The sequence below is a fragment of the Crinia signifera genome, chromosome 4 (assembly GCF_055691185.1).
Source record: "Crinia signifera chromosome 4, ASM5569118v1, whole genome shotgun sequence".
Classification (NCBI taxonomy): domain Eukaryota; kingdom Metazoa; phylum Chordata; class Amphibia; order Anura; family Myobatrachidae; genus Crinia; species Crinia signifera.
Genome location: NC_139220.1, coordinates 85,482,699 through 85,496,596, shown reverse-complemented (window position 1 = coordinate 85,496,596; position 13,898 = coordinate 85,482,699). Strand labels below are relative to the sequence as shown.

Here is a 13,898-nt window from a genome sequence, read left to right as displayed (position 1 = left end):
TGCAGAAAAATAGCCCTGCATCTCCCTGATATTGATAATTAGTCTGTCCCTGTTTCAGCACCCACTGTTAAATTCTGAACTGCACCTGGAAGCTATGTCCACACTAGAATTGTTCATTGGGAGCTTCAAGGGTTTGGCTTCCATGGCAGAGGAGCCTCTCATACAGATTACCTGGTGGTGGCTATAGATTTGCTAATTTTGGGAATGTGATTGTACATTTTATATTATGCTGACATGTTCAGGGCTGAGGGGGTCATTTCAGTTAAGGTCTGAATAGGAGCAACATTAGCTGTGCTGTACAGCACCCCGGTCTTGCACAAGTGTCATGTAGTGTAGTCGGCACCTTTGTGCAAATGTGTTTTTCGGCTAGCTGGACAGTAGGTGCAAGATGGAATGACATCATCGGTGTGTTAATGCTGTGGGAATGGCAAAAATAGTAGCGTGCATTAGTGAGGAAGGGTCACGGCCACATAATAGTACCAATTCAAATGCCATAGCACAGTATATGTCATTCACGTTACACTGCACAGTTGTACTATTTATACACGTAACAATGCTTATTAGAAGTAGAGCTCATCCTCCTCCTCATTCTCCCTTGTCCTCATTCTTGCTCCTCTGCAATTTTTATTCCTCGTCACCCACTGACCCCCAGCTACTGTGCATCCTTATCATTCCTCTACCTCAATGGTTCCTAACCCTGGTCCTTCCCACTCATTATTCCTCCTCCTACTTTCTTCTACAACCCCCGGAGCTGCTGTGCTGCCTACTGTACCTTCCCTATTGTGCTGGGCTATGGAGTGTCTTCCCTGTTCATTACCATCCACCGGAAGTCACTGTAGTCTGGAGAAATGTCATGCTTCTCCAAGGGGATACTGAAGGAGTAGAGAGCCATAAGGGGGCATGGCACATCGGCTGGCAGGTACGGTGCTGTCCGCTATAATGTACGTAGCACTACATATGATACAGCAGGCAGCGGTAATGCTGCAGCTTGCAGAGGCAGGAGGATGTGCTCATGGTTGCTGGGCCACCTGGACCCGGTTCTCCACTCGGTGTATAAACGATATGTGCCAGGCACACTTGTGTAGATGTAAAGATGATATTAGTTCCATTATCTGCTGATACTGCGTCTCTCCCCACGTATAATGTAGAAGTGCGCAATGTGACAGAGGCTCTGTGCTACCAGGTACTGTAGCACATCAAAGCATTGGGCAATGTATGAACAATCAGTAGCACTGACCAATTAAACACCTGCAGCGATTGATATCAACAGCTGCAGGTGTCATTATCCATATGTTGCAGCAGGGATAGCACCCACCATGGTTGTTGCATCTGCCTGCTCCTGGCTGCATGTGAGATTTCAATCATGTTTATGAATGTTGTATGTATGTTCAGTGAAACAGATGTAGTCTTGTTATATTGGCACCCTCCAAATATTTACCTGAAAAAGATGACGACAAATAAATGATCTATTTCTATGTCTTTCCTAATAGCTGCCCAGCTGGACAATATTGGCTTCAGCATCATCCGGAAGTGTATCCAAGCTGTGGAAACAAGAGGTGAGGACGAGTGTCGTTGTGCACCAGATGGCATAATGCTTGGGTCAATTTAATGATCTTTAACAAGGCTGCACATGTATCTGTTACACTGTTTATCTCACCTGTTTAGGAAGCAAATTAGGATTAGTCATCTACATAAATAACTGCAAATGATTCCAAGAGATGAAACCATTAAATTGCAATTCTTCTTTTTCTGATTAGCATTTTAATATGCTTTGCATTTATACGCAATGCTCTTTATTATTGAAAAGATTGAGTCTGGAAACCATTAAAACATGAGTTGTGTCATGAACAGTGCTGACAATCAATTTACTGTATGCGACTACCTGCTGATAAAATTAAAAGTTGATGCAGTCATGACAGACTTGCAATATATACTTTGCAGATCTGTTACTGTTCTTGCATAGTAGATGGAACTAGACATACTAGAAGGTCCTGCCACAGTTTTGCTAATAGGACATTTGGAACTAGACATACTAGAAGGTCCTGCCACAGTTTTGCTAATAGGACATTTGAAACCTCTGGCAATGCATGCTGGGACGAACAACAGCCGGATGGTCACATGATGAATGCTCCTGCTGCAGAGCTTGCATTATTGGAAAGGCAAAGCAAGCCTTAAAGTGCCTGACACATAAGACAATGACTGAGGGGCCTGCTGTCAGCAGCAGGAAGTAAGGGAGTTTATACAATAGTTGTGAGTATTAGACTGTGGACTCCTTACATAGAACATATACATGGCACCATAGAATATGATGGCAGATCAGAACCATTTGCCCAATCTAGTCCGCCCCCTTTAGGTATAAATGTAACCCTTTGATACCTAGTTCTTTGGAAGGATATTCTTTTGCCTATCTCAAGCATGTTTAAATTGCTTTGTCTTAGCCTCTACCACCTCTAACGGGAGGCTATTCCACTAGCCTTTTTGTGAAGTAATTTTTCCTTAAAACTCTCCTGAACCCACTTACCTCCAGTTTCAGTGCATGTCCTTAAGTTCTAATACGTTTCTTCCTGTGAAGAATGTCTCTCTTGTTAAAACCCATGATATATTTGAATGTTTTTGTTCCCTTTGTATCATTTTGAGAAGGGGACCTGATAAAAAACATACAGTAGGAGCCTGCTTCATCCAGCGGGGGTCTGGCGGTCCGATCATCAAAAACACCAGCCCCCTGCAGTCACTGGAAGGGGATGTGTGCACGTCCCCTTCCAACGGAAGTCCTCCCCGCCGGCTCCCGGTGCACGATCCCACCTAAAAGATCCCCCCCCCCGCTAACCCTGCCCATCTCCGCTTCAGGGTAACCGGGACGTGCATGTTTGGGACGCTCGCGCATCCCAGTCATATGGAGCACCATCTCGCCAGCGGGGGTAATCTGGCGAGCCCCGGCGCTGGCTGAGAGGGGCTTCATCTGTATTAAGATCTCAGTTTTTCAAGGTACGTTTTTGTTATGTGGACAATACACCATTTTATTTGCCGCTCTTTATACAATCTATACTATATTTATATGCATGAATGGAGGTAAAAATACAGATGCTGGCATCCCGAAGGAGAAAAACCCAACAGGGGTCAGGTAAGTATGCTGGGTGTAGATAAAGAAGTTGTTTATTTGTTTGCTGCTGAGTTTGAGGGATCTACTACATGTATCCCAAATAGACAGAATAGGATAAAGGAAAAACTGCACATCCCCACCCGCATAAGTTAGTAAAACAATACAATCTCACAGTAAATATATGTATATATAAAAATCTTTTATTAGGTACCGATTAAATTAAGATACTAAATTAGATATGTAGGTATAATTTGAAATAAGTAATTGAAATAAGTATCTACATTGTCAAATCAAACTAAATCCTAATATCGGTTTACAGACAGGAATTTGGGTGTATATGTGTGTGCATATATATGTGTGTCTATGTATATATGTATATATGTGTATGTGTGTATATATATATATATATATATATATATATATATATATATATATATATATATATATATTTTAAATGAATAGTCCGTACATCAAAAAGAGAATTACCTGCTGGTAAAACATGCATCTGCGGCTCTCTGATCAGGCAGGCTGTGGGGAAAAAGGTGAGCAACCATGGCTATCCCCCTGCAGCCCCTAACCATAGTTGCCCACCCTCCTGTATTCTGTAGGAGACTCCTTGAAATAGGAGCAATCTCCCACCTTATACAACTGTTACCTTTTTTGTGGGGGAAAAAATAAATCGGAGAGATATACAATCAGATGTGATTTGCACTTGGAATTTTACATAGGCATCACCTTTATTTTCACATATTTTGTGATGAGAGATAATATCTAATAAACTAAATATCACAGCAAATAATTGCAAACAAATAATCCAATATTGCAGGCAGCACTGTTATCAATATTTGCTACATTTCCCAAAGGATAACATTACTAATGTTATCTAGAAATATCTCGCAACAAGCATTTAAGCACATGTACGCCCATATATGGAACTAGCCCACGCCCTTTGGGTGGAGCCTGACACTCCCCCTTAATGGGGTGCTGTGCAAAATTATACTGCCAACTTTAATCTCCCTGAGCTCCTTTTCAAAAGTAGGCTAGTATGCCCCTAACCCTCCTTCCCCACAGCCTGACCCTTCTCACTAGTGCCTAAACCTAACCCCCATACTATGCCCCCTAACCCTCCCTTAAACCCCCTACTACAGCCTAACCTGGAGTCTTCCTACTCGTGCCTAAATGTAAGCTCCCCTTCTCTGTCTGCACGCTAGCACTGGCTACTGGCACTGCCCTCCAGGTGGTAGTTGGGATGCCAGCATCGGTATACTGAATACCGGCATCATGACTGCATCCGCATGAACTGAACACAGTATATTAGATGAGGCCGTTTCACTGTGGCGGACAGGGTATAAATGTGTTATAATATATTAACATTACTTGTGATACATCTCTATGCCATCTCTGTGGATGGCCGCTATTACACCCATTGTATAGGGATAAACACTGGCAGAGTCCAAGATTAGCAGACCTGAAGCTGATGGGCAAACCCAGGAAATATTCCGTTCAAGCACCAAAATATTATGGGAGTGGCTCTGGGTGCTTCTGCCAGGGGTGCTGATCAGGAACTACAGTTGCTTTGTAAGCAGTATCACACTGATAATATAATGCCTAACTTGATTGTAACCTAATTATTAAATTCCTATATTGATAATGAAGAGAAAGAAAAAGCCCTCTTGGTTGGGGCATGTCAAAGAATAGAGTTGTTACAATTGAGTGTAAAGGGCATATGAGAGGTATTAAAACTTTCATTAACTCCACATAAAAAAGCAAGCTAGAATGTAGTACAGTATACCACGTAGTTAACTATATGTGAATATATAACATTGCTAAGTTGCTGTATGACTCAATGTAGAGAATAAAATATCATAAAGTGCAAACTGGTGTGACGAATGAATTGGCTGGAACACACACACACACACACACACACACACACACACACACACACACACACACACACACACTAATATACTTTAAGATACTGATACCACCAATCCTAATGCACGTTTTAAGGTAATTGCTGCTAAAGCAGCTATCATCTGTAGTAATGAATCTCCTTGAGTCATATTGGCGAACACCTATATAAATACTTTTAATATTTCGAAGTGAAAGCTGGATAATATATCTGTATGTGCTATTCTAAAGATATTTAACAGTGGCAGATTAATAGTCTGCCGACATGGACAGTCACAGGCAGGATAGAAGGAACCAATTAAGTCTCTGTTAAAAACAACTTGACATTTTTAGAACCTTTTCTGAATACAGAGATTGTCAGTTGCTATTATTAATGTGCTTTAGCATTCACTGCCTTTAAGGGTTCAGTTGTATCAAAGCTTCATGAATTACTTGTTACTAAAGGTGAGTTAGAAGGCAAGATCAATTGATAGCAGATATACAGTATTTGACCATTTGGTATTATACCAGAATAGTTCCTGTTTATATAATAGCCTGAGAGGTTGCTTTGGGAATATTATGCCTGAAATACTCAATATTGACAACTTTTGTGTTCGTTTCATGTGGTTGGTCCTATGCCTTTATCCATACTTTGCAAAATGATGATGATAGGCTGCGAAGGGGCTGCTCAGTACAGGGTAAGGCCGCCCACTTGCTAAGTCCCTCCCCACATCGCTAAAGTGTGTGCTCTTCCCTATGCAGCAAAGTGCTCGCACATTACCAGCTGCGCAACCTAGCTGCAAAACCAGATGCAGGCCAGCCATGTTTCTGTTTGCAGCGGCTGCGTGTGACGTCACACAGGTGCAGCGTCCCTCCCCTCGAGCGGTCGTAGCTTTCCTGACCACTCCCACAAAAGGGTCGGTAGAAATATTTTATAGAAGCAGTAAGCTGACAAATGCAAGGTCCATACATAATGCTTGAAAAAGAAATATCTTCTAATAATGATTGCTCTAGCCTTTTTCCTATATTCAGGTGGTATGTTTGTTGTGGTATTTACATCATGTATTGCTTTAGTTCAGTTTTAAGTTTGACGTTGCCTACATTTGTCACCTACTATGTCACTTTTATGTTTTTTTCAGGAATCAATGAGCAGGGACTTTACCGAATCGTCGGAGTCAACTCTAGAGTCCAGAAACTGTTGAGCCTTTTAATGGGTGAGTGTGGTCAGTGGAAGACTTGTCTCTGCTATTCTGCTGTATAATGCTGGAGATGGGTACATCACATATTACTGAGCAGATCCCATGCAGAAAATGGGCGTAACCTAGCTCCCACAAAGCCACTCCCTATTTTGACTGTCTCAAACCTAAGTTTTTAGTTAGGCTGGGGCTGAGACCAAAACATAAAAAATGCACAATTTACAAAATCTTCCCAATATAAAAAATGGCATTACCTCTTTTTTACTAGTGGGACTTTTGATAATCCTTGTTTTCAATCATATCTGGCTCCTATGCGAAGCTCCTCGCAGTAATTCTCTCACATGTGTCTGTAAGAACAGATCAAGGTTTTGATTACAGTTCTTTCAGTGTGGAAAAAATGACTCTCAAAGGTAAGTAGACTGCCTCTACACCTGCTCTGCAGCCGCAGACCTGCTCTGACGTCCAGCTACTGCACCTGCTCTGCTGTCCACCCGCAGCCTCTCACCCCCTCGTGGTCTCTGTTCCCGCTTCCTGACACTCGGTACAGCATGCTCTTCCCATGATGTCATGACAAGCTATGTGCTTACACAATACAGTCAGAGGAGGCAAATGGCAGTGGTGCGAGAGCCGCCACACAACGGGGTAGTGTACAGTCCGAGGAGGCATGCAGCAGTGCCATGGGTGCGGGAGCCACATCTTAAGAAAAGAGCCACATGCAGCTCAAGAGCCACAGTTTGGCCACCCCTGGTCTAGTATATAGACTATAATTCTGCTAACCACTGTAGTCCATGTCCTCACCTCCTCCCTCCACCCCTCCTATGGCACACGTTTGTACATTTGTTACTTGTTTCCTAGCACGGCGCCCGTCACAGGTGATTGCATACCTTAACTTAAGGTATGCGATGGACGCGACCGACGCGATTTCAGGGCTATTTTTAGCCTTTTCCCGACAATTAAAAAATTGCGTCCATCGCATGCCATAAGTTGAGGCATGCGATGCGATGGACGCGATTTTACATAGGGAACAATGTTAAATGGGCCAATGGACCCAATTTTTCATTGTTTTTCATTGTATACCCACACTTATGGGTATTTTACATGTGAAATGCGCCCCCCCCCCCCCCATTGTTAACGCCACCCCACGATGAACACCAACCCGAAGCGTGGCGAGTGACGGTGGTACGCGTCCTCTGACCTTTTCATACCCCCACTATCCACGTCGCCGTGGAGTTGTTTTTATATATTGTGGCGAGCGCAGCGAGCCACAGAGCCCGAAGCGTGGCAAGCGGACGCTTAATACCTGTGAAGTAATGCGTGTCCCCTCGCGGGGCTAGCTGCGCTTGCCACACTATATAAAATCAACTCAACGCCGACGTGGATAGTGGGGGTATGAAAAGGTACCGCCGCCCTCGCGGGCTCGCAGTGCTCGCCACGCTTCGTTGCGTTAACAATGGGGGGGCATTTCACCCATCAGGGTGGGTATACAATGAAAATTGGGGTCTGGGGGGCATTTAACATTGGGCCCAATGTAAAATCGGGTCTCGGGGACCATTTTACATGGGTTCCGATGTATAAATCGCGTCCATCGCATGCGATTTTTTTTTTGACCCGATGGATACAATCAAAATCGCAGGCGCCGTGCTAGGAAACAAGTACCGTATATTTTATACATGCTTGCTCCATGGGGGATACAGTCATTCGGTCTACAACGTCTGGGTCGACATGGGTCTGGGTCGACATGACATTAGGCCGACATCTGGTTTTTCACTGGTTTTTGAGCTGACCTGTGCCGGTATTTCATGCGCTACCATCCACTAGGGCGTGGTGGGAGAATAAAAGTGTGCTGAGCGTAGCGAGGCACCGTGCCCAAAGCATCGCGAGCACACTTCAAACTGTGTCTGGTAAAGAAAAGTGAAAAACCCACGTTGACCTTTTGACTGTCGACCTAGCCTATGTCGACCTAATGCTTGTGTCGACCTAATGCTTGTGTCGACCTAATGCTTGTGTCGACCTAATGCTTGTGTCGACCTAATGCTTGTTGACCTAATGCTTGTGTCGACCTTGACCCATGTCAACCTAGTGGTGTCGACCCAATGCTTGTCGACCTAGTTGTAGACCCAACGATCCCAACCCGCTCCATGAGCTAAAGACTATGGGGGGTATTCAATGGGTGTCGTGCTCCCGCACCCATCTCCCTATGGGGGAGATGGCTGCGGGGCCCTATTTAATGCTGTCTTCCCCGACAGCATTGAAAAGGGGTTCTCGGTGGAACGAGCCCGACATCACAAGCTGTCGGGCTCGTTCTGCCGAGAAAAGACGGAAATAGGCGAGCTCCCGGCCGGAGCTCGTCTATTTCCGTCCTCTGCTCGCGGCCACGCCCCCTTCTCGCCACTCCTCGGCCCCGACATTGAATCCCGACTGCCGAGCTCCAGGCGAGCAAATCGAGAACAGGACAGGGGCACGTCTGTCACGCTAGCTCGACAGCCGTGCCCCTGACATTGAATACCCCCTTAAGAGACCAATGAACCAACTACTGTAACTTGCTACAAGGGAGCTGGACACGTTAAAATACTTGTCAATTTATTAGACTGCAGCATCATTTGAGTACAGTGGTTTGAAGTTCCCTTTTCTCTTCATAATTGGATTATATGAATATAAAAAAGAAAAAACAGCCTTTATATTTATAATATACAGGACTGCTCTTTTGGAAATGGAGCTTTCTGTTCATCTATCTGTAAACCAGTTGTCATAAAATAACAGAACACAAAGCTTTTTATTGTAAAACTCTTCATTATCTTGACTGAGAGTAGTTTACAGTTTTAAGAACAAATATTTGTAACTGATTTCCAGTTTTGTGCATTATTAAATAATGTGTAGATTGTGGTATGTCCATGCTCCGTACGTGCAATGTGTGTGTTACTAGAATAGCTATGTGCGGGACAAAGGTAGGAAGTAAAAGTACCATACAGCTGCTGGTGCAGTACTACTTATAGTGGGCAGGGGGCAATATAATGCTCCTGTCTACAAACATGGTGGTTGGGAGAGGAGATTGGATTTGGTCACATTGGGTCTGCAGTAAGTGATACTTAAATGGAAATAAGGTGATTTGAGCAGTTTTGTTATCTTATAGAAGTATACCACAGAAGATTTTGCTTGCTGTTAAAAATCTCTGCATTAAATGAATGTGTATACCGGTATTGTTTTATAATCTATCACTTTTTTTTTTTTTTTTATACTGTATATATTAAAAATAAATTACTGACATTTCTGACCACTCCATCGCTACTAAAGGCCATGGTGGTTCCTGCTCCGTTCTTGATCGGTGTCTGTAACGTATTAGAAGTGTGGCCACAAAGGCTGCCGGGGCACCCTTTGAGAACCAATTTTTTCACATATCCTTTTTGTAACGGAGCTGCAGTTATCATGCAGTTTTTCTCTCTCCATCTCAGTGACTTGTCTCTTCTAACTGTGCTATGACATCCCGCCATTCTATGTTTGTTAGAGCCAACATTCATGTTGATCTAAATAACCTTGACCAGAAAAGCAATCTGAGACTATAGCTCTTGACACACAGGCTTCAAAAGCTGTGAATGTCTAAGGGCAAAAATGTATAAAAATAGCTGAAACTCTTGAGGCCAATTTTCAGGTTGTAAAGACGTAACTCTTCCTACAGTGCCCGTTGCATTACAGCACTGAACCTCTGTGTATTTCACTCACAGCTTGGTTTAAATATATCCTATTTTATCACAGATTTAAAAAACGATATGGTCTGTAAAAGCAATACATTTTCTATAGTAATTTACTACCTGTAGTTTATCTTGTTTCTGTGTAGTTGAGCATCTCTCCCTAAATGTCTTCCTTTTACAACACCGAGAACGCCAGTACTTCAATTATACCAAGGGCAGGATTATCTGATCAAGATTATTTCTACAATAAGGCTGATTCCATCTTCTATAGAAGTGATTACCTTCAGTAATTGGATTACAATTCAGGGTCATCTTTCCTCCAGAAAGCCTTTCGGATCAGCAGTGGATTGCTGTAGCTTGTAATCTTAGCAAAGCAGCTGTATCGGGATCAAGATGAAGCTGACCTTTTAAAGGGACATGCTTTTTCTGTTCCTCGATAAACATTAACATTTGTGCGTTCACAAAACCGATGGTATTTTCGAAGGTCCCAGGGAAGCTGCATTGCCAAGCACCTCAGGAATAAAGTAGCCATGAATCAGGAGGCTGAGATGGGCCTACAGTCTAAAGGCAATGCACAGTATTAAAAAAGGCAAACCGCTTGTGCTGTGGCCAAAGCACATGAAAAGAAGCAACGGTTATATTTTTTATATTTAGTCTATTGAGCTTCTTGATTTCATAATGGTCTTGCTTTTTGACTTAGTTTTCTCCCAGCATATCCACCATGTGGCCGATTCTGGATCACTCGCAGTGATCCAAATTTGGGCCATGCCCCGATGGTCAGGGTTTGTGCATGTGCCATTCTGCACATTTGCAAACCCTGACCGCCATCGGTTGCAGCGAGTTACTCTCGCCAGGCCGTTCGCAGCAGGAAGAGATGGCTGTGGGTGGTGGCGGGGACTTGAATCGCCTATGAGAACACCCAGCAGTTTATGGGCATCCCCATGAAAATGCTGGGTGTTCCCATGGGTACACAGGTGGGCTGATGCCTGCCAGGGGCGGGCGGCTGATGTTCGCAGCTTACCGAGCAAATCAGAATCAAACCCAATATCCAGGAATTATCTGGGAATTCTGCCAACAGATTTGCATAAGCCAGTAGCCAAAAGATGGAATTATTAGCCGTCATGCACTAATTAACGGTGTCCGCTTCAGGGAGACGGCAAGTGCGTCTACTGCACAATAAAGCACGCATTTGCCAGTGCTCCATATTATATACTGGCAAATGCCTCCATTTCGAACCCTCCCTCAATATCCACGTCAGCCCGAAGCGTGGCGAGCGGACGCAGTACGCGTCCTCCAGATTTTTTCATACCCCCACCATCCACGTCGGCGTGGAGTTGATTTTATAAAGTGTGGCGAGCGCAGTGAGCCACTGGCCCCGAAGCATGGACGCGGAATACACATCAAGTAATCCGCATCCCCTCGCGGGGCTCGGTGGCTCGCTTCGCTTGCCACACTTTATAATATCAGCACCACGGCGACGTGGATAGAGCAGGTTGGGAGAACACGTACCACATCCCCGCGCGGGGCTCACTTCGCTAGCCACGCTTTGGGCTGACATGGATAGTGGGGATGATTCAGGAACACATTGTAAGGCAGGTGAAAAATTGTCAATGGTTCCCAAACAATGTAATAATTGCTGACACCACGCTGACTGACTATGCTAACTGCGTAAGCTCTGGTTAGGCGCGAACGTACACAGTCGCAGATACAAGCTGTCAATGCTGGCCACGGGAACACTATGCTGATTCTGACAGGGACACTACGCTGACTACGTAATTGCCGCCGTGAAACTACACAAATACCGATTTTATTTTTTTATTTATTTTTTTTCAATTGTATACATTTTTTAATAGCCTCACCTATTATATTTATGTGAAAGGCACTGCTGTACGTCCAAAAAAGAAACCGTTTTTTTTGGCGTTCTGTCAAAACCAGAGTGTGTGAAATAACCCATAAACTACCCTGAACTGTGTCATTATCAGGACTTTAACTATTTGCCTCCTAGACACTGGAGATGTATCTAAAAGTAATCTGGTTTCTAAATGAAGGAAGATTGTACATATACCATAAGGACAAATACTGGGGGGTTTCCATTTGCCCCCAAATCCATAATTTTAGACAGTAGGTGTGTGTATATATGCTTACCCCAATCAGATGCTCTGTGGGTCAGCCAGGTCCACAATTAGGGGAGGTACTAGGGGTTTCATGCCCTAAATGCTTGACGGGATACCCAATCATACATACATACACACACACATACACACACACACACACACACACATACACACACATACACACACATACACACACACACACACACACACACACACGAATGAAGGGGGAGCATAGAGCGGAGCCAAATTACTGGCTTGCCCCGAAAATCCTAGTTTCAGCCTTTGGTCATCCATCAAATCAGCAATTTGTTTAGGTAGCTTTTTATTCTTCTGAAGATACTAGCCTTCTCTGTGTTCACACCAGTCATAATATAACTTAATTCATTACCTCTGAGGCCATTTAAAAAGCCATTCATATAAAAATCAGTATAAAGTTTCAGTGCTTCTGTATCTATACCCCTACATTTGATAGTCGCTTACTCTAATACCAGACTGTAGCCAAGGGTACAATCTCCCTCCTGTACTAAACCCTTTGAATGCCAAGTGATTTTGTCAAAATTGGTGTGAAACATTTCTATTCATCATAATGACCTGTAATGTTAGCGTTATATAGGACATATAATATTTTTTTACACAACATTATTTATTTGAATTTATATAACAAATGTGAGCGACGCTGGCATTTCTAGCAGATCATTTGCACATCTCTCAGATGTTGAAACTCCAAGGGTTAAGCACTCATTCCAATTTCTTTGTCTTTATTTAGTGCTATCTTTGATGTGATATGTTGATGCTTTATAAGTAATAGTGAGTGTATTGTCTGTGTGAAGTCAAACCTAGAACAGTATTTATTTTTCAAACCTGTGATAATTGACACGTTACTCTGCGATTTTACACACGTGTACATTTCCTTTTATTATGTCAGTTCTCATGCACAATTCTTTTGCTCCTCTGGTCATTGTGAGAGGAATGATCTTATGTAACCAGGCTTTGTCAACTGGGACTCTAATCCTCCCCCCTAGTTTTTCCTTGTTAAAAGAAAAGTGGTCATGTACTGTAACATCCAGCAGCTAAATCCACAAATTGTCCTGGCTGCAGGCAGATCACAGGCTGTTACACCTGGTGTGTTCTATGGGGAGATGATCAGACCTTCTAAAGAAGTCAGGTGGAGAAGTTACACATTTAAACCAATTTGGCTTATAGATGTCATTCGACAAGAACATTTAATGACATGATATCTAGTAGTAGTAGTACGTTTATTTATAAGGCGCCGCAAAGTGTCCGCAGCGCCGTACATATCTAGAAGCTGAGTGATTGATATGGGCAACTTCTCCACTTGTCCTCTATAAATGCTTTGCCACCGCTATCCCTTATCTTGTGTCTGGTGAGACCAAGGCTATTGGTCGATGTACAGTATGTACAGCACTTTCCGTCAGGTAATTAATGCTTTTCTACTTTACACAGTACAAGGGGTTTAGTGACTAATTGTAAGATGCAATGCCTACAAAACCAATTAGCTGTGGGCCTAATTCACAGTTGCATCCACAATCTTTGTTACCCCTTCGCCCCTTGCACCCACTTCTGGAAATGCAATCATTAGCTGAAATTTACACCAGACCTATCCTTGTTACAATTGCTTTTTACTCTGCTTGATCTTTGTACAGACAATTGGGAATAGCCCGCGTTTCCACCACCCACGACCCACCTTTTATAATATGTACGAATGCCGTATTGTTGTCCACTTGCTCCGAATAAGCTGCAAGTAGAGTTGTGTCTGAGATTCATGTGACTCTGAGTTGGCCACATTTGCTTATGCATGCCCTGATCGAGAGCTGGGCATAGCCCATATAGGTAAATGTCTATACGCATATTGGTGTCTGGGCAGGCTGAACATCTAATCTCTGCTACCCCC

General features: G+C 43.4%; 1 protein-coding gene across 4 annotated transcripts in view; it reads left to right on the top strand.

Moving 5' to 3' along the window:
- The window catches only part of ARHGAP26 (Rho GTPase activating protein 26), a 502,534-nt gene that overhangs the window by 209,193 nt on the left and 279,443 nt on the right, over positions 1-13,898 (top strand). For all 4 annotated transcript variants that reach the window (XM_083181921.1, XM_083181920.1, XM_083181919.1 and 1 more), the window contains exons 13-14: positions 1,491-1,556; positions 6,130-6,204. In XM_083181921.1, the coding sequence (XP_083038047.1) occupies positions 1,491-1,556; positions 6,130-6,204 (141 nt within the window). The remainder of the gene's footprint in view (positions 1-1,490; positions 1,557-6,129; positions 6,205-13,898) is intronic.